General features: G+C 53.7%; 1 protein-coding gene and 1 long non-coding RNA gene across 4 annotated transcripts; one reads left to right on the plus strand and one right to left on the minus strand.

Moving 5' to 3' along the window:
• Positions 1 to 14: 14 nt before the first annotated feature.
• On the minus strand, positions 15 to 12,133 carry C15H15orf39 (chromosome 15 C15orf39 homolog). Of its 2 annotated transcripts, none has more exons than XM_063413020.1 (4): positions 11,980 to 12,133; positions 2,162 to 5,398; positions 1,750 to 1,787; positions 15 to 1,562 (listed from the first exon to the last, which is right to left on the minus strand). In XM_063413020.1, the coding sequence occupies exons 2-3, from the start codon at positions 5,349 to 5,351 to the stop codon at positions 1,750 to 1,752; spliced, it is 3,228 nt and encodes a 1,075-aa protein (XP_063269090.1). In that variant the 5' UTR covers positions 5,352 to 5,398; positions 11,980 to 12,133; the 3' UTR covers positions 15 to 1,562. The 2 variants fall into 2 exon arrangements, with proteins under 2 accessions (XP_063269090.1, XP_063269091.1); XM_063413021.1 differs by having other exon boundaries at positions 15 to 1,566.
• Positions 12,134 to 18,316: 6,183 nt separating this feature from the next.
• On the plus strand, positions 18,317 to 23,167 carry LOC134558487 (uncharacterized). Of its 2 annotated transcripts, none has more exons than XR_010082360.1 (3): positions 18,317 to 19,596; positions 19,949 to 20,715; positions 21,103 to 23,167. It is a non-coding gene; the product is annotated as an uncharacterized LOC134558487 (long non-coding RNA). The 2 variants fall into 2 exon arrangements; XR_010082361.1 differs by having other exon boundaries at positions 20,055 to 20,715.
• The last annotated feature ends 1,346 nt before the right edge of the window (positions 23,168 to 24,513 follow it).

Genomic DNA, 24,513 nt, shown 5'->3' on the forward strand with positions numbered 1-24,513 from the left:
ACAGAAGCAGGGTGTGTGTGGAAACAAGCCAAACTCTTTTAAACCAGGTGAGGCAGATCTTCATATTCTTACAAAAAAATTAAATAAGGAGATAGAACTTTCTTCCCCAGAACCTTCTAGACATATAAAAATAACATTATTAACAAACACTGCTTTCCAAATCACTGTGCACAGGCATGGAGTGGTGAGGGGGAGTGAGGAGAACAGCAGCATCCCGTGAACTCGTCCCATCCACAGCCACCACATCCCCACGGAAAACCAGGAAGGCACCCACAGAAATCCCCAGTAGCAAACACACCATTTGGCTAAAATAAGTACAGGTTGGGGAGGGTCATTTCCTCCCCCCGCCCCGTTTTCTTAGTTTAAAATAAATATTCCCTGTAGTGAAACACAAAATTTGAATAACCCTTGTTTTGTTCCTCCACGCCCTGCAGCAGCTTGAAGAACACCTGAGGGATGAGTTTTTAAGGCCTGTGCTGTGTGCCCTGCTGCATCCCCAGGGTGAGGGGGTGTCCATCAGTCCTGGATGCCCCCAACCCTGCTGGGATGGCCGTAACCCTTGGGGGTGAAAGCATCCCTCCTTCCAAGCTCTGGCAGCAGCACTCCCCTCTCTGTCCCTTTAGTCGCCCCCAGGGTGGTCCCTAAATGTGCATCCCCCATGTCCTCCTTTGGGACAGGAACTGGGATGTAAAGTGATTTGGTTTTCTTTTCTTTAAGAGTCTTCAAATCTTTCTGGCAGCCTTTTAGTATAAATAAAAAGACACATATTAATTACTGTATTTAAAGAAAAAATACAGCCCAAAACACATGACCTGAAGGTAGCAGCTCCTTATAAAGGTAAATCCAGAACATTTGTAAAATGTTAATGTTCATTTTTAACAAAAAACCCTTAGTCCTGGCACTATGGAAGTCATGATTCCCCTGCCCTTGCTGTGTGCCAGGTCTTTGTGGCACTTTCAAGATGGAAATCCCAGAGGAAAGAGATGTTTATTGGGAATGGCATGGATAAAGCAGGCGGGGGATTCAGAGGAGAGAGGAGGAGGTGGGATGTGGTCCCTGCAGTCCCTTTTTCCAAGGCTGGGGATGGTGCCGTGGCCATTTCCATGCTGCTCGTGCTCCAGCTCCACTGGAACTCCAGCCATTCCCTCTCAGCTCACCAGGGCAATCATGGATGGAGGCGGGAGATGCACAAAGGATGATCCATTCAAAGAAAAGCAGCTCCAGCTGCCATGAGGGGCTTGAGCCCATGGCTGCAGGCCTGGATACCTGCCTGCATCCCTCTGTGTGTCCCTGGAGCACCACTGAGCTGTTCTCCACCCTGAGCAGCATCCCCAGAGGGTCCCTGGTGAGGTATCAGCATCCTGGAGGATCCTGGTGCCGGTGGGAGCTGAGCTCCGGCCTGCAGGGCTGCTGGAGGTCTCAGCATCCAAAGGCTCTGGGGACTGGGGACCTTCTCATTCCCGTTGTCATTTGGCTGTTGCCCTTGGCACATTCCTCAGTGCCTCCTTTTCCTTGATCTGTCCCTGGCTGTGCTTTGCTGTCAGCTTCCAGTGCCTCCACGGCTACCTGGGAGAGGAAAGAGTGCTTAGGGAGGGCTCCACATCCCCAGTGTTCCCTACTCCAGCCCAGGGAGTGGGGCCTGCCCAGCCAGCTCGAGCTGCTCATCGTCACATCAAATCCACACACACACACCTCCACAAAATGACAAATCCCATAAATTCCTATAAACTCACGTGGAAGAAGAGTTACCTACTTGGAAGGCTGCTGGCCAGTCTCTGAGCTGGAACCTGGAAGAAATAAAGTTGCTGGTAAGGACCTTGAGCAGCAAGAAAATGTTATCTGGACACAGCAGTGAAGTCACCAGCTGGATGGGACAGCCATGGGTGGCAGGTGTGACACTGCACCCTTGGGTGGGCAGAGGTGGCCTGGAACTGACTGAAACCTCCCCGATAGCCCCAGGGTGAGTTTTTTCCCTTCCAGCTCAAACTCTCCCCCTCCACAACCCAAAGAGGAAAAGCTGGGCAGAAGCCTCAGTAGGACAGGGATGCTGAGGCACCTTTGGGTGCTCCCCAAGGACAGCAGCACCTGGAGGGCAGCTGCAGCTGTAACATCCCTGGGAGAGCCCCAGGGACCCATCCCCAGGAGATGCCGGGCTACGCACCGAGCTGCTGCCAGATGGAGTTGTGCCAGTGGAGGTTGAGCAGGTCGGGGTAGATTTCAGGAAGCTGCTTGAGCGCCAGGAGCTTCAGCATGCGGCAGGTGCAGCTCTTCAGCTCCAGATCCCTTAGGTGCTTCTCCTCCGAGAGGGTGGTGGGACGCAGCTCCACCTTGTGCTTCTGCAGCACTTGGTCCACGAAGCTCCCGGGCAGCTTTGGGAAGAGCTTCTCCTTCACCACATGGATGGGGATGAAGATGGTTCCCGCCCGGACCACATGGGGGAAAGGGCAAGCCAACATGAAGGTATGCATCTGGGAGAGCAGCTTGATGAGGAGCTCCGACACGTCCTGGAAAGCCAGCCAGATCTCCTTGCCATTGCTGGGCTTCTGAGGATTGGGAGCCTTGGAGCCACTTTTGGGCTTGGGCAGGGATTTGGGCACCTCTCCCAGCTCCTCTGCCAGCTCAGCCTTCTCCAGCCACTGCCGCAGGAGCTCCGGGGACGAGCGGGACACTGAGTCCGAAATGGTGTCGCAGATCACGGTGTGCAGGGTGGTGAAGTTCTGTCCCGAGCGGGTCGGTGTGGGGTGACCACCATCCTGCTTGACCTCTGGGGCTTTCTCCTCTACTGGGGTGGAGGGGGCTGTGAGAAGCAGGGTCTGGGGAGGGTTTGGGGCTAGGATGATGCTGAGCTGGGGGCCAGGCAGTGGGAATGTGGGGGCACTGGATGGAGAGGGGGCTGGATGAGCAGGCGTGGGGGCACTGGATGGAGAAGGGGCTGGGTGAGCTGGAGTGGGGGCACTGGATGGAGAAGGGGCTGGGTGAGCCGGTGTGGGGGCACTGGATGGAGAGGGGGCTGGATGAGCAGGCGTGGGGGCACTGGATGGAGAAGGGGCTGGGTGAGTCAGAGTGGGGACACTGGATGGAGAGGGGGCTGGGTGAGCCGGTGTGGGGGCACTGGATGGAGAGGGGGCTGGATGAGCAGGCGTGGGGGTGCTGCTGGGGGGGCTGGGCTGGGGGGCGTGGGGGCTGCCATCCTGCTGTGGGGGCTCAGTGCTGGGAGGGACAGAGGGCAGCCGCTTGTATTTTTGGAACATGAAGGTGGCTGAGCTCTGGAAGCTGCTCCTGTCCCCAGAGTCTGCCTCAGGCATCCGGGGCTGTGCACCCTCTCCCAACCCCACCTTCCCCTCTGCAGCCTCCTTCTCCTCCTTCTCCTCCTGGTCCAGTGTCCCCTCTGCACACTCAGTGGGTCTCTGGGTGTCCTCAGTTTCTACCAGTCTCTTCTTGAAGCTAAGGTCTAGCACCATGTCCTCAGGGATTGGCTCCTCAGTGTCCACCCCATCAGGACTGCCCTCCTGAGACTCCAGCTCTTGGGGCTCAGGCTTTGGCTTTTTAGGGGTGCTCCTGTAACTTTCTTCTTGGCTCTGCACTGCACCATCGCCCAACCTCAGGCTGGGCACCACTGAGATGTCTCTGAGGGCAGCAGGCTCCTGGCTGCCAGCCGTGTTTTGGGGTGAGGAGTCCTCCCACAGATGCTTCCTGCAGAACAGGATGGGGTCTGAGCCCCTGGCCCTCTCCAGGAACTCCTGGTACGGTGCCAGGCTGAAGACGTTGTGGATCACAGGCATCGGTGGGGAGGACGACAAAGCCCTGGTGTCCCTCAGGTCTTCCAGCGCCTGGGTGGGGGTCAGGGACGGAGAAGGGTGGATGAGCTCCTTGGCTGGATCCTTGGCCATGCAGACATTTCCTTCCCCTGGCCCCCCGTGGGGGCTGTCCTGAGGGGCCAGGCTGCTGTTCCTCCTCCCTGGGTACAAGGCCTCCTCTCCTTGCCTGAGTTTCTCCCAGTCCCCTCCTCTCTCAGGAAATGTCTCAGTGAGCCCACCGCAGCCCCCAGAAAGCTTCTCTGAGGTGCAGACAGGCTGGAAAGCGCTGCTGTGCCTCAGTGCTGCTTGCCACTGCTGCTCATAGCTTGGCTCCATGCCGGGAAAGGAGGGCTGGAACACGGATGCATCCCCTGGGCTGACAGCGAACCCTGGGTACCCGGTGTTCCAGGGCAGCTCGGCATCCCTGGGTGCCTCAGCATCGCCCAGCACAGCCCCCAGCCTGGCACCCCCCGTCCTTGGCACGTAGGGCTCCAGGGGGCTGGGAAAGTAACTCCTGGGGGCTTGGGGCTTGAGGTAGGTGCTGGGAAAGGGCTCCCTGCTTCCCACATAGCCAAAGGCAGGCAGGGCACTGGGCTCGCCCACAGCAGGAACTGGGGGGTGGCAGAGGGGGCCAGCTCTGTGGGGTGACAGCGGGTAGGGAGGGGGTGGGTAGCACATTGCTGACCTCTCCCGGGTCACCGGGCTGGTGTCAGGTGGCTGGAGCTTGGGCCAGGGCTCCAGGCTGAGGCTGGGGGCCTCCAGCACCTTCTTCTGGCTCTGGGCAGGGGGACAGCTTCCTTCCAGGAGCGGGGTGCTGGGGGGTGGCCCGTACTTGTCAAAGGTGACGCAGCAGTGGGGTAAGGCAACGGGGGAGCCCAGCTGCTCCTTGGAAGGCAGGGCCAGGCTGGAGGGCAGCATCTGGAGCCTGTGCTCAGAGCAGGGACCCCTCTTGTGGGGCTCGCTGGGGTGCAGAGGGTGGGTGGCAGGGGGCAGGGCCCAGTTTGCCTCCCCTGGTTGCTGCTGCAGGCTCTCTGCTTGTGTTCTCAGCAGCAGAGTCATCCTGGGAGCCAGGAAGGAGGCGGGGGCTCCGTACACCGGCTTAGGAGCTAGAGGGGGTGCCTTCTTCACCGGCAAGGAGCACCTGGGGCTGTGCAGCTTCTTCCTGGCCATCAGCTGCTCCTGGCTCAGGCTGTCCTTGCTCCTCTGGGTGTCCGGGGGCTGCAGGCGGGTGCCCGGGCTCCCCGGTGGGTACGGCAGCAAGCCCAGCAGTGCCCCCTCGGCCGGCACGGGCTGGCTCGGGGCACCAGGGCCGCAGTGCAGGTGGGCGGGCGCGGGGCTCCAGCCAGCCGGGGGCTGCTCGGGACACTCGGGGCTCTGCAGTGGGCAGGCAAAGTAGGAGCCCCTGTAGCTGAAATGGTTTTCAGAGCCAGGGCGGGCCACGGGGCTGGGCGTGCCTGGGATTTTGCCGGGCAGGAGGGCAGCGGCGGGCTCCGGACGAGGTAGCTTGGTGACAATGACGGGCTCGGCGGCCTGCGAGCACCGCTTCGAGGCCATTTATACCTTGGTGCCGGTGTCCCCACGGGAGAGCTGAGCTGGCCTTCCTGGGCAAGAGAGAGAATAGGCCATGAGCAAAGCAAAGTCCCCACCGCCAGCAGACTGTGGTGTGACAGGGTTGCAACCCACCCCACAAGGGGAGCGTAACTCAGGTTCTTGTTCATGGATCTCTGGGGGCTGATTAGAGTGAAACAATGCTGAACAACCGGTGTTTATAAATATATATATCTCAATAAATTATTTTAGAACAATTTGGTTGCAGTGGAGCCGTTTTGGTTATTATCTACTGTAACACAGCAACATAAAAGTATAAAAATAACACTTCAAACAATGCCTGAGGAAAAGAAAGGGAAGGGTAAGAGTAGAAACATCCCACTACCCATGGATCCTACAAGACTGGGAGGTCGCATTTCCACTGTGATGATCTGTCTGGGGTGAAGGAAGCGCAGCAAACACAAAGTTCCACGGGTTCAGATAATGCTCAGGCTCGCTGGGAACGCCCAGGTACCTCCCCTGGGGCAGGGAGTTTTACTCTGGATGATGTAGTGCCGCGGATCACGGGACACCTCCGAGTATTTGTTTGCCTGTGACACCTTTCAAGACGTGTCTGTGGCCCATCAGAGAAGATAAATATCTGCAGGGCCCCGGTAAGGGGAGTTTTCACAGCTGAGGCACTGTGTAGGGACATTTATGTTGCCATCTGATTAAAATAAACTGTATTTAGCTAGTAGAGAACCTTATAGTTGACATTAGTAGTAGTCATGCTAAGGCTTGGTAGGCCACGTATAACCTGCAGATGAACTATTATAGTGAAATTTGTAATGTAAGCAGTGTAGCTAAGAGATAATCACTTATCTAAGGAATGTACCTTTTGGCAGGAACCTAAATGTCAAGAAGATAATAGTACCAGGTGTTAGAATTAAGTAAGATTTTGTTACGATGAAGAAATCATGTAAAGAAACATATAAAAACCCTGTAAAATTTCTGTGAGATGGGGCTCTGACTTTGGACGCTAGTCCCAGGCTCCCAGGGCCCTCAATAAAGCACCGCATAAACGACTTCAGTTGTTTGTGTTTTCTTCGGATCGGGCAACACTTACAGGACTAAAAGCTACCATCCCACTTGGCAGGATTTGTCTCCTATCATCCTCTTCCCTTATCCAATATAATTCTCCTATCAGCCTCTTCCCTTATCTTGTCCCATCCAGGCTGGGATGGGTGTGCGCCCCTCTGCAGTTACTGCAAATCCTCGATTGTTTGAGGCCTCAGACAATCCAGCCTCTTACACCACACAGTTCTCATCTGCTGCTGCTCACTCCAAATCTTCTCCCATGGTGGGGACTTCAATTTAATGGGACAGAAGGTCATGTGCCTTTTTGTTCTATTACATTGTCCAGATTGCTCAGTTCTCCTGTTAATATCTCTGAAAAATGTAACCTCATCGTCGTGAATTTCAAGCCTTCCGAGGCAGAACGTGGAAGGTTGTAAATACCTTTATGTTCCAAATATGCAGAAATCCTTGCACTGATTCCCAGGCTAAGTTTGGTTGAGACAAAATTATACTTCCATGTTATAGATACATATTGTAAAGTTGGCTTTTCACAAATATTAAACTGAATGCTGTATGTATAATATGGGAAGGTTTTGCTCTATTTTTTACTTCTGTTAATAATGAAACTTAGAAATAAGTAGTGTGATGAATATCTATATTTCTTAGGCTATAATATGATATTAAAGACTGTTTTGTGTAACATCTAAACCAGCTAAGCCAGAGGAGGGAGAAAATCCCCTGCATTCCTGAATTATCTTATCCAGATGCAGCCTGCTAACCAGAGCTTTGGGAGAAGAATTTATTGAACCTGTTATCAGTATCTTATCCAGATGAAGATGGCCAAAAACTCCAGGAGAGGAATTTATTAAACCTATGCTATCAGATGGAATGGAAGCACTTGTAGATGAATCTACAAGGTGAAATGGCTGGGGGGGGAGTTGAAACTGAACAGAGAAATTCAAACTCAAGAGGAATGTTTGAATCATGCATGTGTATTTATGAATATGCAACAGGCTGGTACTTTTAAGGATGGAGCCTTTTCATTAGCAGGTGTGCTCTTGGCTCAACACCAAGTCACCCAGCCATATAATTAATATTTTGTTCTATTTCTGTCTCTTAATTGTATTTTTATTTAATTTTTTAAGTTTTACCAAGAAAGTTAACCTCGTTTTTCACATTCCATAAGGTAAAAGCTTTTCCCACATCTTTTTTTTTTCCCGAGTAAAAAGACAAAGTAAACTTAGCAAAAATGAAACTAACAATGTATCAAAGTGGTTTGACTAATATTTGGTCTCCAAACTAGTTACGTTTGACGAAAACAAAAATAAAACAACTATAAATAAACTGATAACCTTTGCCTGAACTTTTAGTGCATCAGACAGGCCCCGGATCAAGACAGGGGATCTCTGCACATCCGAGTTCATTTCCACAGGGGAATGTCACTGCAGGTCCAATAACTGTGTGTGCATTAATTGGAGATGCACAATCTTCTGTACACTTCCTTCAGCGTGCCCAGTCGTGAGGGCTTTAATTGTGCAGGGATCTCCCCTTTCCACAGGATCTGGGGGCAGTCCTGGGAGGCTGGCAGGGCATTTCTCCATCTGTCTCCTTGGAAAAGCCCTGGAAAGCTCTGGCTGCTTTGGTTCCAAAGTTTAAAGAGCATCTGTTGCAGGCAGCAGGGAGCAAAGCCGGGTCAGCTCAGGTGAGGAGCCAGCAGACACAGACACGGAGTCCCCAAAATTCCCATGCCCAGCTTCATCTTGTACATTGATTTGAGGTTTTTATCCCAAGACAGCAGCTCAGCCTGTCCCTTAGGGGATTTGGGGCTGCTGTGGGGTGGGTGCTGGCCCGCAGTGACACGTGGTGGGTGCCAGCAGGTGGAGCTGGCAGCCTGTCCCAGCACAGTCCTGCATCCCTGAGAGCCCCAAGGGTTCTCTGAGCATCCCCTGGCATCACTCAGCATCTCCTGGGCATCCACTGAGACACCTGACCACCACCTGAGCCCCAGGAGAACCACTGGACCATCAACCAGGATCCCCCAGCATCACCTGAGCATCCTGTGCATCACCCAGGCACCCCAGGACACCACTGAGCACCCTCAGCTCCCTCCCAGCACGGCCAGACATCACCCAGCACAGCCCAGCAACCCCAAGCCCAGGGATGGACTCCCTACAGCAGAATCTCCTCCAGTTTTGTTTTGTTTTGTTTTGTTTTTTTCCTTTTGAGGCAGCGTTAGCAGAGAAGCCAAGGAGGAAATGGAGGAAGAGCACGTGCAGATAAGATAAAAGCCACATCAACAGCAGGGGAAACAGAGCAGATGTGGGGAGAGACTTGTGGGGGAGATAAGGGAGCGAGCTGCTGGTGGTGCGCAGCTTTGCCAGGAGGGATCCAGAGCTCCCCAGCTCACCCCGAAACAGCACAGGCCGCACCCCTCACTGAGCCTTCCCGCTGGGTTTCTCGTGCAAGCTTCAACAATTCATCACTTCCCAGGAAGGACACTGCTTCCCTGGAATCCTCTGAAAAGTCCCACGGGAGCCTCGGTGCTTCCCTCCCTGCTTGCACCCTTGGAATCAGCTCTCCCACATCATTTCCAACAGTTTTATCCTCAGGATAAGTCCCTGGGGTCATTTCCAAGACATACAGTCCCAATTAAATTTCCCAGCACTTAGATCCAGGGAAAACAGCTCCCTTGGAATTGAAGAAAGCTCGAAGAAAAGCCCAGACTGGGTTATTTTCCTTCCAAAAGGCATCTCTTGGGAGGGTGGAGTTTAAATCCATCTCCCTGGGAGATGCTGCGTGGGAGGGCGATGCAGCCATGGGGTCCCTTCCCAGCTGTGACAATATTCGGGGTGGACAAGCTGGGACAGCAATCCAGGACCTTGTGAGTCCTGACGTCTCCCCAGTGCTTCTTCCCCTTTCCCCAGAGCCCCGGGGATGTGCAACTCCGCGGGGAGATTGTGACACTGGCCCTCCTGTCACCAGGGGATCGGGTGACACCGCGGGGCACGATGCAATCGCTGTTTCACCCAGCTCCGAGTTCAATTGTGGCAGCACGAGTGATCCCCCTGCCGCCACCGCAGCGGCCGGAGCTGGGCACAGGGCTGGCTTGGTACGGTTGAGCTCATTAACCAAATCAGGGAGATTCTGACCAAATCTCTTTCTCCGTGAAATCCGCAGGGACTTTGCCCCACCGGTGCCATCCCCACTCTCATACCACGCCAGGAAAGCTGCTCTGCCTTTGCTGTCACTGTGAAAAATGCATATTATATGGCTCTATGCAGATATTTATTATATGTATTATGCTAGGTTGGAAAGTTATACTGTATTAACGTTTTAATAATATAGTAAATGTAGTTTTGTAATTAACATTAAGATTTAGTAGCTAAAAGAAGCTATGTGTGTGAGGTATTCTTTTTATTAGCTCAAGAAAAGGAGAAGATAATCAGGGGGTTCTTTGCACAGAGATAACAATTACAGAAACCCCTAAATTTTCCAGAGGAGAAGGATTTATGGCGTTCCTTATCAACAGAAATGAACCTTTTCAAGCTTGACTTAGACTCAAAGGCACCTGGGGATTAACAGAAAAATTTTGACAAGTACCAGACGGATTCCTTGTTTTAAATAAAATATATGCATAATCATGAAGTGTTTTGTATATGCAATAGATTACTCCTCTTAAGGAGTGAATTTTCTCTTAACGGGGTCCTTTTCCTGACTCACTTTTGTCCAGGAAGAGGTACCCAGCCTTCTGGGCTGTAACTCTTTGCTGTTATTGTCTCATTAATTGTCCTAACTCTAATTGTTTAACCTTTATTACTATATTTGTATTATTATTTTTATAACCATTTTATTTTTATTAAACTTTTATAAATTTTTAAAACAAGTGATTGGCGTTTATTACAGTCACCATCAGCCTTTTCTCTCTGGGACTCTCCTTCTTGCAGCCAGAGGGGGAGGACAGGCACACGCGGGAATCAGCGCTGGGAGGGATGCTTGGAAGAACATGCAGCCAGTCCTTCCGACACCCTACACCTGGGAAAAGCAGCGGGTGGAATAAACACGACCCCTTATTCCTCTTTTTCAAATATTCCTTTTTTTCCCCCTTCCGTCTTTTCAGGGATTTTTCCCACAAGGAGCCGTTTGGCGAGGAGGGAGTAAAAGTAAAACCAAGCGCAGAGGGAACACGTGCCACAACCAGCGAAACCTCCCTGATAAGCTCCTACGGGAGCCTTATCTGCCGCGTTTTGGGGGTCCAAAGGACACGGGAGGGCTCCCGCACCTCCTCGGCCTGCCAAGGCCGTTGGGAACACCTCAGGCGTCTCTTTGTGCTCCGCCAGCTCCGGACAATGCGCCCCTGTGCGTTGTCAGCGGGGCGCGCAGGCTCCCCGGAATTTCCTCCCCGGGATGCCCTGCCCGGAGCGGGAGCCTCTTCCCGCAGCCTCCCGCCTCCTCCATCGCCACGTGATGCCAAAAACAGCTCCCGGCCAACCCGCAGGAACCGAGAAACAAAATTTCCTCAACCCGCTAGCACCCGGCAACCCCAGCCCGCCCGAGGTGCTGCGGCACGGGGGTGTTCCCGGGGTCTTCCCGGAATCAATGGACTCCACCGGTGAGGAGGCGGATTCCCCTGGCCGGCTGCAATCCAGGTTTCACAATCCCGGGGATTTGGGATCCTGAGAGGAGGTCACCATTCCCATGGCCAGCGGATGAGCTCACCGGCATCGCTCCCCAAAACTTCGGTCATTTGGGGCAGCAAACAAGAGGCCTCGGCTGTCCCAGATCCCTTATTCCACATCTTGTCCCTTTCCCACAAAATTTGCGGCTCCCAAGCTTATCCCACGCGGGAAAAAGCCCGGCCGGAGCCCTCCGGTGGACGAAGCCAGCCGCTTTTTAAGGCAGTATCCCTATGGAATGCAGGCACCAAGCCACGGCTTGTCTGCGATTAAAGCTGAAACCTCCCCCCCAGGAATATTCACTTCTATTTTATAAACAGAAAAACTTCACGGAGCACTGAGCAGTCACCAGAAGGGCTCAGTGACTGTGCCCCCTTCTACTTAGGGGATTAAAACCCCTCCAGAACGCATCGATCCCGTTCCGACTCGCAGATTTCACATCCGAGGCCGGCCGCCGTCACGGCTGAGACCCCTCGGTGCTCGCAGGCCCTTGCCAGGACACGCGGTACGGAGGTGGCAGGGGTGGGTGGCCGTGTCCGTCCTTCTGTCCCCTCCGCCCATCCACGGCCACCGCTTCCGCGTGGGCAACACTCCGGCGACCCCCAAAATAAACCTCTCGCAGGAGCCTGAGCAGACTCACGCTGCCAATCAGCATGATCCAAAGTGTCCATAAATGGGTAAAATCCCGGGATCTGGAGCCTGCAACCCGTTTTTCCTTGCACGGCCCGAGGAGAAGCAGACGATCCCGAGAAAGGCGTGCAGGGATCCCCTCCGCTCGAGGGTTTCACCCGCCGAGGGAGCCCAAGGCAAGCGCGGTGCCGGCCGGGCTCTCCCGCCCCGCTGCCCGCATCCCTCCGCTGCCCCGCGGCCCCTGCGGGACCCGCATCCCCCGGGCCCGCACTCACCTGCGGCTGCGGAGCGCTGCCTCCCCCGGCGCATCGCGACCGGCTCGCTGGGGGCTCGGCGCGGACGGGGGAACCGGGGCCGCTGCCCGTCCGCGGCCGGCAGCCCGCCTTGCGCGGAGGAAATGGGAGGAGGAGGAGGAGGAGGTGGAGAAGGAGGAGGGCTGGGTGTGCGTGTGGGCCGGCCGGAGGAGGGGAGGGGACGACACGGGACAGGAGAGGACAGCCCAGCCACATGTGCGCCGAGCCGGTCGGGGCTCTCGGAGCGGGGACATCCCCACGTTCCGGGGGACACCGCAGCCGGGAGCCGCTGTGCGGAGGGGTCCCCGTTGCAGCGAGCCCCCCGTTATGGAGGAGGGGCCGCATGGGGAGCCCACGGTGGGGGGAGCGTTGTTAAGGGCAGCCCTCATTGTCCGGTGCCTCATTAGGAGACCCCCACCCCCAATTTCAGGCAGTCCCCATTAGGAACTACCCTCCCGTTAAGGGGTGACCCCATTAGGGAGAAGCGACATTAAGGGGCCTCTCCTTACAAGCAGTTTACTTAGGGAGGGACCCCATGAAGGAACCCCCCCTTACAGGCAGTGCCCATTAAGGAGGTCCCCCCAGTTACAGGCATCCCCATAAGAGAGGATCCCCATGGAGGGCACCCCCGGGGCAGGCTGACGGCGAAGTCACAGTGCAGGGAACGGGATGTGGAACGGCGAGGGCTCCATAAAAACTCCCTGCCGTCCAATCCAGCTTAGGGACTCCACGGCTGCCTGAGTAACAAACTGTTCAAATCCACGTGCACAGCTCAGCCCCACAGCGGAGACCTTCACGTGTGACATTTCTGATGAACTGTGCCCCGGTTAACAAAGGCGTGTATCATCCTGAGCCACGGCTGCACCTTAGGCAGTCACCCGCCCTGTATCCCGGCAGATAACACCGCCTGCCTCTCAGAACCGCACCGGCGCTGAGGGGTTTTATTTCTAATCTGGGGGACACAGGCCGCCCCGTGAAGAGGATCCCCAATGCAGCCCGCGCACTGTGGGGATTCCCTGTGGAACAGGAGCTCCCCCCTTCCAGAGCACAGCAAATCCTTCCCCGGGCTGAGCCCACCTCGATGCGGCCGGACACAAAATCGCTTTTTGTGTGGCTGTGTCCACGCAAAATCGCTTTCCCATCTCGTCTGCAGAGCCAGGGACGCGCTGGCAGCCAGGGGTGGGCTGGGGATGGCTTCTGAGCCCCCTCAGAGTCATCCCCGCCTCACAGCAGATCCCCACCTCCTGAATTTAACCCCCGCCAGCCCCCAGCATTAACACGGAGCGTTTATCTAAGGAGTCGCGTCTGGAAAAGTCCATGCAAACATTCCCGGACTAATCATTAACCCTCATAAAAGGCACGTAAATATGATTAACCCAGTGACACAGATCCTGGCACATCAAGTGCGTTGCCCAAGGCCGTGGAGTGGAGCAGAGGCAGAGGCTCAGCTCCCTCAGGCAGTGAGACATCAAGATTTCTACGTGAAAAAGAAATACTTCCATTTTTTATTGCTTCATTGAGAGAAGACCGAGAAAGCAGGGTTTGAATTCTCCTCTCCTTGGCCTCACACGCATTATCTTCCACTTATAGCTTTAATTTATAGCAGTTTTGTGGCAGCAGCAAAGAAAACAGGGATCTGGGAGGAGCTGGCGCTGAATTCCCAGTCCCTTGGCTCCGAAGTTTGCACACCACTGCTTTGTCTGGAGCTCATCGATTAGGTGCTGCCATTAATATTTTCTTTGGTCAAATGGTAATGCAATTAGAGAATACTTATTAAATTCAGTTGTGAGATATTATATATTAGTGTGCAACGCAGAATAGTTATTAGATATTCAAACAAGAAAATGGGTGGATAATGCAGCTTGTTGTTCGGAGTTATGGGCATTAAAACAATCAGTGTTAATTTTTGCCTTGCTGAACAGAATCACAGTTCCCTCGAAATGGCAGAAAATCCCTTTAAGCTTGAGTTGGCTCATACATTTACATAACTTTACTCAAGAAACACCTTTCCTCATCCCAGTTTGGCCACATCCCTGCTGCCAGGCATCCAGCTGGACTCTGAAAGCTCAATTTCAACTACATTTTCTCACTCTGCTGCAGAGAGGGGAGTTTCTACCTGTTGTCTCAGCAAATATCTTCTGTTTTGTTATTTTTCCTGTGAATTCCTTCTCTCAACTTCCCATGTGGTTCATCTCTGCCTTAGTGCCTCAGATGACCTGAGCAGCTCCTTGCTGAGGCACCAAACCCACTGGCACAGGAGACACCAACTTTAAAAAATCCCCATTATTTAACCTCTATTTTATTCTTTTAATTTTTATATTAATTTTTAAAGACTTGGGAGTGTATTTTTGGGGTAATGTGGGTGGTGATTCCCACTCAGGGATGGCCATTCCCACCCTTTTTGCCCCTCCAGCCATCAGCATCCTCTCTGTTTGGTACCCAGTGATGAGAGCAGCCCCAGCATCCCCACAGGGTTGCTGTGAGCCCAGGGAGGGGAGGATTTGACTGATTCAGTCAAACTTTGGCCGTGTGGTTTTCAATTTTCTTTTTGAGGCTTCTCAGCCTCAGCATCTCCGTTCAATCTGTTGTTTGCTGGGCTGTGGCTCCCCCGAAGTGCTCAGGAAACCTGCTGGCTTCACACTGCCACTGCCTGCAGGGTCCCCAAATTCCAAATCCAAGGTGGGACACCCATCCTGGGGTTACCCTGGCAGACACAGGGAGCTCCAGGTGGGAGTATGGGCGTCCAGGCAGCGCTTGGTGTTCATTGCTGCTCCCCAGCCTCACCACTTCTCCCACACCCCAAAAAGGGGCAGTTCTTGTCCCAGCTTTTGCTCCCCAATTTGTCCCAGCGCTAATTAAGCCCCCCAGAAGGATTTAAGCCCCTCTAGGAGGGCAGAACCCAGAGTGATGCTGGCCAGGGGTTCGAATGATGGAGAAAAGTGGGTGGTCCCCAACTCAGTGGCCTGTCCATTGCCTTTTCCTGTGGCAGATCTGTCCAGGAACATCTACCTTCACTCCTTTTCCCTCCTTTTTTCCCCTCATCTCTTTGATTTGCTTCTCCACAAAGTCATGCTTTAGGTTCAGGAGAGATCAGCTACCCGACTGATCCCTGGGTGACAGGGAGAAGTGGGATTTAAAGGTCACCTGCTGCCACAAACCCCACAGCTTCCTGGTTTTAAACACAGAAGCCCCCCAAAATTACCTTGGATTTGCTCCTAGGGACCAGACAACCCCTCTCCACACCTCAGATCATCTGGAAATCCCTCAAATTACCCAACAGAGCCAAAACAGAGATGGTTTCTTTGACTCTGGAGCCATTTGGAGGGGAGCAAGAGATGGATGGGGCCCTCCTCTACAGAAACATGTCCCACATATGGAACGAAGCCACATCCCCTCAGTCCCCCCCAAAAATCCCCAAATTCCCTCCCATTGCAGGGAATTTGGGACACCAGCACCTGTTGCTCTGTCCAAGAGGACAAGAAGAGGCTTTATCCCACCCCACCATCCCCAGGGCTCCTACTGGGGACTTCCTCACCTCGTTAGCAGCTCTCGCCTTGGAGACATCCTTGGCAGCAGCAGCACCCCTGATGAGGCTCTAATTAGCGAGCTAATTGGAATAAGAGAGCTGTACAGACAGTCCCAATTTCCCACACACAGCCTGGCTGGAGGAGGGGGCAGAGGAAAACAGGGATGAAGGGATGGAGAAGTCGAGGGGAAGGATTAGGGAGGGTTATAGGGAGTGCTCCCAACAGCTGCCATTGTGGTTAAATTTAAAGCACAGTTATTGTGAAGAGAGGGATCCAGGTTTCCTCATCCCACTCATTTCTTCTGGACCCAAGAAGGAGTTGAAGCCTTGGAAGCTGCAAGCTCCTTCCAAGCCTCCAAGTGAGTGCTGGCAGTGAAAGGAGGAGAGGCAAACATCCTCTGAAATATCCATTCCCACATCTCTCCCTGTCGTGGAAGTCAGATCTCACACTCCCAGAGATTCTTGGGGTGGGTCTTTACAGCTTCTTCCATCCCTCTTCGCTTTGGATCTCCTTCTGTCTAGGGCAAGATCCCCTTTTAGGTTGAAGTAGGAGAAAATTATGTCTGGAACTGGATGATTTTTAAAGTCCCTTACAAACCAAATCATTCTGTTTCTAAGAAAATATGGCATGGGCTAGTTTGCTCATCCAACGTTTATCCAGCTTTATGTCCTTCAAAACTTTGATTTGGATCCTGCCAGGGCCTACAGTTATTGGTAAATAAATAAAAATCCCAACCTAATCTGCTTTCTGCCCCAGGAAAGCAAAAAGACAAGGCCCAACAACCCAAAGATGCAGGTACCTCATTATCTCTAGATAATTATCTGTAGGTAATGAGATATCCAAGCCCTAGTAAGAGCAGAGTGGGAATAAATCCCCAAGGGACATGAAACATCATCACATTCCCACCCAGAATCATGGAATCGAGCAGACCCCACCAGCCAAGAGGGTTTTTCTCTGCTAAGTCTTTCCCTCAGCAAGCTGCTCTCCAAGGAACACTGAAAACAAAACTAATCCTGTTCTCCCAGGAGGAGGAATCTAAAAATAACCCTGTGGATGAATGAGCAGCACAAAGCCAAGTGCTGAGGCTTGGGTCGAGTTAGGGAGCTGAAAGCTTTCCAGCTCCATGTTCCCGCTTGAATTACTGCCCAGCCATTCACACTCCTTTCCTGCACTTCATAATAAAAAAGCCGTGGTGTTTCTTTTTGCTTTTGTTTCTCAGTATGGGAGGTGAAATCCTGCAAAGCCCTGGGGGAGGGAGGATGCAGGGAGGGAGAAGCCTCTTGGAGTAGCCCGCAGGCAGATGGAACCCATCCAAAGCTGAGGAAAGGCACTTGTGCATCAGGACATGGGCCTGGAGTCCAGTGCTGAATTCCACGGCCGGACTTGCTACGCTTGGCACGTTTAGATGCTCCCTCTGTGGGGAGTCCTGGGACAGTGGCAGCACTGGGGATGCTCCTGACCCTGCTCTCCCAGCAGGCAGGATGCAGGCGCTGGGGGGGCTGACCTGCTCCCTGCCTGTGGGAAGGAAACACTCCCAAACCCAAGCATGGATATCCATGGAACATCCAGGCCAGTCCTGTGGCACACTTTTTCAGCAGCATCAGGAGCATCCTGGGGCATGAGAGAAGGCCTTTAGCAGGAATCTCAGAGATTCCTGGGCTGGGATTCCCCTGTGAGCCCCACCTGTGCACCCTGCCCTTCCACCGGGAAGCAGCTCCCTACCTGGGTTTGTTCCCTGGGCACCTCCAAGGACACCCCAGCATTCCTGTTCAGAGAAGAGAGCAGCCAGGGCAGGGAAACCACCTTGCTCAGTGCTGTGTGGTGAGGAATAGACCTGTGACCTTGGCAAAGCCTTGGGTGTGGTGACAGCTGAGCCAGGGATGCTGGCGAGCTGCCCTCTGTTCCGGCCAGCAGCAGCCGTGCAGTGCCAGCCACAGGAACACCGGGATGAGCCCAGCCAGGAGCCAGCCCGTGCCCAAACACCCCTCACCCCCCTGGGCTCCGGGTCCCTCCGTGGGGACACCAGCAGTGCCCATGTTTGGGAAGCTGGCCTCAGTGGCACAGCTGGGACTGGGGTACCATCCCTACTGCCCTGGCTGCTGGCCAGGGGCCCCACATCCCCAAGGGTTATTCCAGAGGCTCTGGAGCCCTGGCTGGAACCCAGGGGTTCTTCCAGAGGCTCTGGAGCCCAGGCTGGAACCCAGGGGTCCTTCCAGAGGCTCTGGAGCCCAGGCTCTCAGGGATCTGCATCCTAATAAGCACCATGATGTAACTCTGAGCAAGCCTTGCAAGGGATCAGCCTGAGGAAGCTGCTGTTTCTTATCTCTTTTTTTTCCCCTCCCTTTTTTTCTGCTCTGGTTGAAGTCATCCAGTTTGAACCTCAGCAACACATGGACCTTTTTCCCCTTCTCCTCCCATCCACAGCCTCACTCCCAAAGAGAATCCCTGTGTCTGTGCCAGCACAGACGCTGCTGCCTGTACCTCATAGCACAGGGTTAAAATGATTTCCAAAATCGTAAGCGGGTAACTGGGGAGGTGGTTGTGGTTAGAAGAGGCACGGCCTGAACCTGCAGGACAGCAAAGCCTTGGGAATGGAATGTCAGCTTACTGTAGCCAGCTTCATGCCATTGTCTTAACCAAATCGAGTGTGACTTAGGTCCGGGTAATAATTAGGGGAGATTGTCTTAACCAAATCAAGTATAACTTAGGTCCGGGTAATAAATCAAAAGGGAAGAATGAGTGTGATTTTGTGATAATAACCAGGATCAGGAGAGTTGGTAGTTAAGGGGAGGTGTCAATTAACATGTATCATTAATATGTATAATGTAAAGATATAAAAATCACAAACATCTGTGTGTCCACGGGCACTGATCTGGGCCTTCTGCTGCCCCTGTGCCCCGCTGCTTCCAATAAAGCACTGACATATAATTGCCTTTGTGTGGTTATATGTTTTCTGAATGCTAACATACCTAAAGCTCTGGAATAATAAAAAAATCATGTAGAAATAAATTCATTTATTTCTACATGATTCCCAGTGTGGGAATGGCTCTGTAACACCTCTGAACTGTCTCCACCAGTTATCTTTGATGTTCATGCTGTCGGTGCTCCTATTGACCCATCAGCTGCCTCCCACCCATGCAGTGCCCACAAGCCTCCCACGGATGCATCAACATCCTCCAAAAGTCTTTCAAACAGTTTTTGTTCTCTCCTAGCTGGGGTCAGGAGTAGGTTCACCTCTCCAGGGTGTTTGCATGGCATTGCTGCGGTATCTCCCACATTCCTCCCTCCTGTGTGGGAGGACAGGCATGGAATCGTGAGGAATTTGACCATTTTATTCCCTCTCCTGCCTGCAGAAACCACTGTCAATCCTGGAAAGGCTTCAGTCTTCTGCAAGGCTCCCTGGCTCTGGGCTGGCTCCAGTCCTGCTCTGGAGACTGCTCTGTTACCTCTAGGATGGCCCAGGGTGGTCTCTCCTCTTCCTCTAGGCACTGGTGGAAGAGGACACCAAGATGGATGAAGGTTTTCCACACAGCAGACCCAAGCCTCTGTGGGAACCCCAAGGACCAAGGTGGAAGGCATCAGGATCCAATGGGACTCGTGGCTGCAGTGGTGGCTACCAAACCCCTGCAGCTTTTGCTGTGCCAGCAGGGAGGTTCCTTTCCTGTGGGATCACCTCTTCTTCCTCACTGCTGGTGCTGAGTCTCTCAACTGGGTTCTTCCCAGTTGGCTCCACTTCCCCCATGTCAGAGTGTGCCATGAGTGTGGCTGCTGCTCAGCAACAAAAAATCATGATACAGGTTATAAAAACACCAGAAGTGATGGGAAAGGGGTGTTTTCCTCCTGGTGGGACATCTCCAAGAAGCTCCATATCTGAGGGGATGGCCCAGGAGGCCAACTGGAGCTTCACTGTCCTCCTCTCCTGGTGGCTTGGCCCAAGAACTCAGCAGAGGAGAGAGCAGAGCATCCCCATGATCTGCCGGGGTGGATTCGGGCTCATCTGCTCCAGTCTGCAGCCTGATTGCTGAGGTGGGACCAGGAAGGGGAGTCTTCTGTTTACTCACATAGTTTCAAGGTGAGTAACACACACGGGGCCCAGCTCTAGCTCCATGGTGCTGTCAGAGAGCAAGACCCTCCCCTCCCAGCTCCCCCAGCCCTTGGGCTGCCAAGATGGGCTGAGGAAGCTCTCGAATGGAAGGACACAGGCCCTTGAAACCCCCCCTGCACCATCCCAGAGGGGCTGGGGGCCACAGAACTCTCCTTGCCTGGCACAGAGGATCTTTGTCCTCTTTTCCTACCTTCCCCCTTCCTTTTGGCACACAAGGAGCGGCTTTGATGCCCTCATGAGACAGATTTCCCACCAATAACAGATCCTTGTGATAACAGATCCTTGTGGTCACTCTGTGACTGACTCATTCTTCCCATAGGGTTAAATCCTGGTGTCTCCATCTCCCTTCAGGAACCTGGGAATGGGGATATCTTGTTTCCTTCGTGTCCACATCCACCAAATAACTCCCTCCTGCTTCTGCTCAGGCCTGCCAGTCCTGACCCTGGAGCTTGGCCAACCCTTGGCCAGCCTGTCCCCAGGAACTGCCTGCTACCCTGTGCCTTGGATGTGGGACCAACACCTCGCTGGTGGGTTTTCTTCCTCCACAACCATTGGCTGAAGCAGAGGATCCAGGAAAATATCAGGCCTCTGTGAGCTTCTACACCCAGCAGAGTGAGTGGCGATGGTCTTGGTGTCCTGGGTGGCTTCATCTTCCAGGAATTGCTTTTTGAAGCCACCCTCATTCTCCTGCATCAGGAGAAATCCTATGGAGAAACATCTTTGGTCATGCAGGATGCATTGGATGGTCCTGGGTTTTGCACAAGAGGCAGTGAGTCATCCCTGCCTCATCACTATCTTCTCTGGACTCATCGGGATATCACAGACCTCGGTCACGTCTGCCCTTGGTGCCCCCTTCCCAGCCTGTTTCACCACCGTTTTCACAGCACCCTGAGTTTTGGAGGAAGTGAGCTGGGGACAGCCACTCTTCGAGGGTGTTTTCCATGGAAGCTGCCGGGGGAAGGATGCTCGTGGGATTTGGGAAGCCGCCCTTGTTTGCAGGGTGTGAGGAGCCTGGTCTGGGAACATCTTGTGCTGCCGGCAGTGGGAGGCGGTGGTGGCTCCGGACGCTGTTGCTGCTCCGCTGAGGTAAGAGGGATTAGCACCGCCAGGTTGGGAAACCCGCCGGACCCTCCCGCCGAGCCGGAGCCGAATTGCAGCAGGAGCACCAGCGGCTCCTCGGAGAGCCCGAGGCCACCGGCTGGCAATCACCGCCCCGGCAGGCTGGGACATCTTATTGCCCTCGTAAAAACCTCCTTGCACTCATCGGGCTAATGTGGGTTTTAGCTGGAGTAATTAGAGCCTTACAAAAGGACCGCTCTCCTCCCACCGCCACATCCCCGCTGTCCCCAACCTCCGCCTCGCTCCGCCTTCCGTGCCGAGTATTTCCTTCTCCTTTTCTCCACGGTGAGAAGAAGGAAAAAATCCCAATCAAACCCCACAAAAAGACCACTTTCCCCCCTTTTTGCCTTGCAGCAAACCCGTGGGCGCAGGGAGCTGTTGGAGCGGGAGCACCCTGGGTTTTGCCAGGGATGCTGCTGGCCTGTCCCGCCTGTAGGAGCTGAGGCAGCCGAGCCTGCCACGTACCCGAGAGCTGGGGATGAACCTGAAGCCGCTCCTTGAGCTGGGAGCCGGCCAAGTTCTACTGGCCAAGTGTCTTCTCTATTCCCTTCTAGGCTTTTTCCATGCCTGGGTGTATTTCCACAGTGTGGAGACGGGTGGAAAATTACTGGTGATGCTCCAGTGCCAGGTCCCTGCCCTGGCAGAGGTGAGCTAAGGCCAAGCACTCATCCAGGGAACTCCTCATCACGAGATGCTGCTGGGGCTGGAATGCCTTGAACAAGCAGCTAAGTAGTTAAAAAAACAAAAACAACAAAAAACAACAACAACCACACACACACACAAAAAAAAGCTACTAAAAATAAGTAAGTCCTTTTTTTCTGTTTTGTTTTCTGCTTAAAAATGTTTCTCTGAAGAGATCCGTCCATGACAGCCCACTGAAGTTTTTGCAGCCCAACAGCTGCTTGGGTTCTGCTCCTCAAAAGTACCATGAGAAAGTACAAATACATCCCAAGCAGAGCAGATAAACCAGGTTAAACGATGTGCACCAACATCCACAGCCCCAAATCCCTGTGATCCCACCCTCAGGGAGGAAAGCAGCAGTGGGAGAGAGCTTGGGATGACAGGGAGCAGGTGGGTTTGGTGCAATGGCTCAGGATGGGATGGATGGAGGGATGGATGGATGGACAGACAGATGGATGGATGTTTAGAGGAGCAGGAAGACCTCCTTTCTGCTGCCCAAGGCATGATTCACAGCCCACAGGCTGCTCCTCCAAGGAAGCAGAGGGAACACCACAATCCTCCTGTCATGGGAAAACCCCGATTTCAACACGCAAACCAAGGAGCTGAGGTTGGGGTGCTGCATCCCTGGGATCCCTGGGAGTCTCCATCCCAGCGTGGTTCCCCACCTCCAGGCTCAGAGATGCTCATCTAACCCAGTTTCCCCACGGCAGGACTGGTGGGAGGGATGGAGCGTGCCCTGCTCACATCCAGCTCACTGGAAAATCCCCTTGGCTGGGACAGAAGAAGCACATGGACATCACATCCCTCAGACTGCTGATCCAGGCCTCTCCTCTCCTCTGCAATGGCACCTCCAGCCTTCCTCTTTTTCTCCTGAAACTGCTGATCTGGCCCATATTTGTGAGCTGTTTTAAAGGCAGTCCGAAGATCCCTCACCTGCCTCACGACCATCACCAAAGGACTGAAACCCTAAAGCACAGAAGCTCTGGCCCGGCTGAGGTGGGATGTCTGCCCAGCACTGCCTGCAGGTGTGCTCGCCGGACCAGGAACCAGGATGCACGAGCATGGGAAGGAACAGTGGGCAGGGCCTGTGCTTGCCCAGAATGGCCTGTCCTGTACCTGTTCCCTTGATGATCTCCCCACCTTTCGGGCAGCTGCCTGTCCCTTTGGAAAGGCTATAGACTCCCTGACTAAACCAAACTAAACCTTCCCCACAGAAGAAGACGGATCCATTGGTGGATGACCACGAGGACTTCATCTCATCTGTTGGTAGCTATTCCCCCCCTCTCCTTCTCTCCTTCCCTCTCTTTGTCTCTCTCTCTCTCTCTCTCTCTCTCTCTCCCTCCTCTGTTGCATTTCCTGTTGTGTGCACTCAATAAAGGTGCATTGTTCTGATTTAAACAGGAATCCCCTGTGTCTTTTTGCACTCTGAGATCAATAAACGAACCATCACGATGCCCGCTTGCATTAGTGGATCATGACAAGCTGTTTTAGGGAATTTCACTTCCAGCCAGGAAGGGCAAGCCCAGGTGTTTGGATGCCCATCAAAGGAGAACATCTGCTTGGCAAACATAGCAAAGGCATTCATCACCTTCAGACACCTCTCTTCCCACCCAACAATTTTCAGTGCCCAAAAAGGAAAACAAAATAACAAATGAGTGAGGCTCTTGGCTGTGCCTGCTGCAGCATCCCTGGATGGGGCTGCAGGAGCTTCTCTGGCCCAGCTGGGGACAGGACATCCCCCAGCTGACTGCTTGGATGTACAGGCTGCCCTTTTCCATCCCTCTGTTACTGGGACACCAACGCTGGGGCTGATTCCAGCTCTCTCAGCAGGGCTTTGATTGTGGAAACCATCAGGAAAGAGGAATGGGAGAGGAGAGGTTCAGAGAGGTTCGGAGAGGAGAGGTTCGGAGAGGAGAGGTTCGGAGAGGAGAGGTTCGGAGAGGTTCGGAGAGGAGAGGTTCGGAGAGGAGAGGTTCGGAGAGGAGAGGTTCGGAGAGGAGAGGTTCGGAGAGGAGAGGTTCGGAGAGGAGAGGTTCGGAGAGGAGAGGAGAGGAGAGGAGAGGAGAGGAGAGGAGAGGAGAGGAGAGGAGAGGAGAGGAGCAGTGGCTGCTCAGCACGTAAGGCTGAAATAACCCCCTGCCTTGCTCTTCCCCATCCCAACCCCATGTCCTCATCATTTTGCAGCTCATGAAAACCTGTTGGAAGGATTTTTACTCCTGGCTGACCCTCCCTCAGGGATATCTGATGTCATCTGATCCACAGCAGCTGGATCAGCCCTTCCTAGAGGGAACCACAGCTTGGCCCCAGTTCAGCATCTGCCCCCAGGCTGGGGACTCCCCAATCCCAGTCAGCAGCCAGCCTTGATGCCACCGAAGTTCCTGGGGACTTCCCAGGGCTTCCCAGCCTTTGGAAGGGCTCACATTGCATCAGCCAGGCCTGGAGGAGATGCTCAGTGACACCCAGGGATTTTCTCCTCCTTCTCTTGGCTTTCAAAGCTTTTCCTGCTTTGCATGTTCTCCAGAAGGATGCCAGATCTCCCTGGGGCACTCTTGGTGCCACTTGGATGGGACCTCCTTGGATCAGACACTAAGAAAACACAAATCCACAGGTTTTTTGTCCTCAGGCAAGTAATTAGTGGCCTGGGCTTTGCCTATGCCAAGCCAGTGGCTCTGCAAGACATGGCAGGTTCTGGGTTTTCCAAACTTTTCATCAGCTGACCAATGGCATACATAAATCCCAGCCCAGGAAAATCCAGGGTGAGCCTTCCCTGTTCTCGACAGTCCCCAAACCCAGCGCTTTCCCACCAAAGCTCAGCACCAGCAGAACTGTGCTCAGTGCAGGGTCCCATCTGCTCTCCAGAAGGGGATTCCCAGCTCACAAGTTCAGCTTGGGCCTTCTAGCCCCAGCAGGACTTTTCAGCCCCAAACAATGACGAATTTTTGGAGAATGCTCCATTACCCAGCACGGCTGGGTAATCCCATCACCACATCCTGACACATCTTTCCCCCCAACACCCTGCAGCAAGAGGGAAAAATTCCCCACAGCCTTTGGTCCTCCCATCCCACCACCTCAGGCCAGCACCAG

Source organism: Prinia subflava, chromosome 15 (assembly GCF_021018805.1).
Source record: "Prinia subflava isolate CZ2003 ecotype Zambia chromosome 15, Cam_Psub_1.2, whole genome shotgun sequence".
NCBI classification, from domain to species: domain Eukaryota; kingdom Metazoa; phylum Chordata; class Aves; order Passeriformes; family Cisticolidae; genus Prinia; species Prinia subflava.

Excerpts from the sequence above, each read along its gene's own strand:
- C15H15orf39 (XM_063413020.1), bottom strand. The coding sequence starts at position 5,351 with ATGGCCTCGAAGCGGTGCTCGCAGGCCGCCGAGCCCGTCATTGTCACC. Across the intron at positions 1,788-2,161 it reads CTCCATCTGGCAGCAGCTCG|GTTCCAGCTCAGAGACTGGC; the intron begins GTGCGTAGCCCG and ends TATTTCTTCCAG.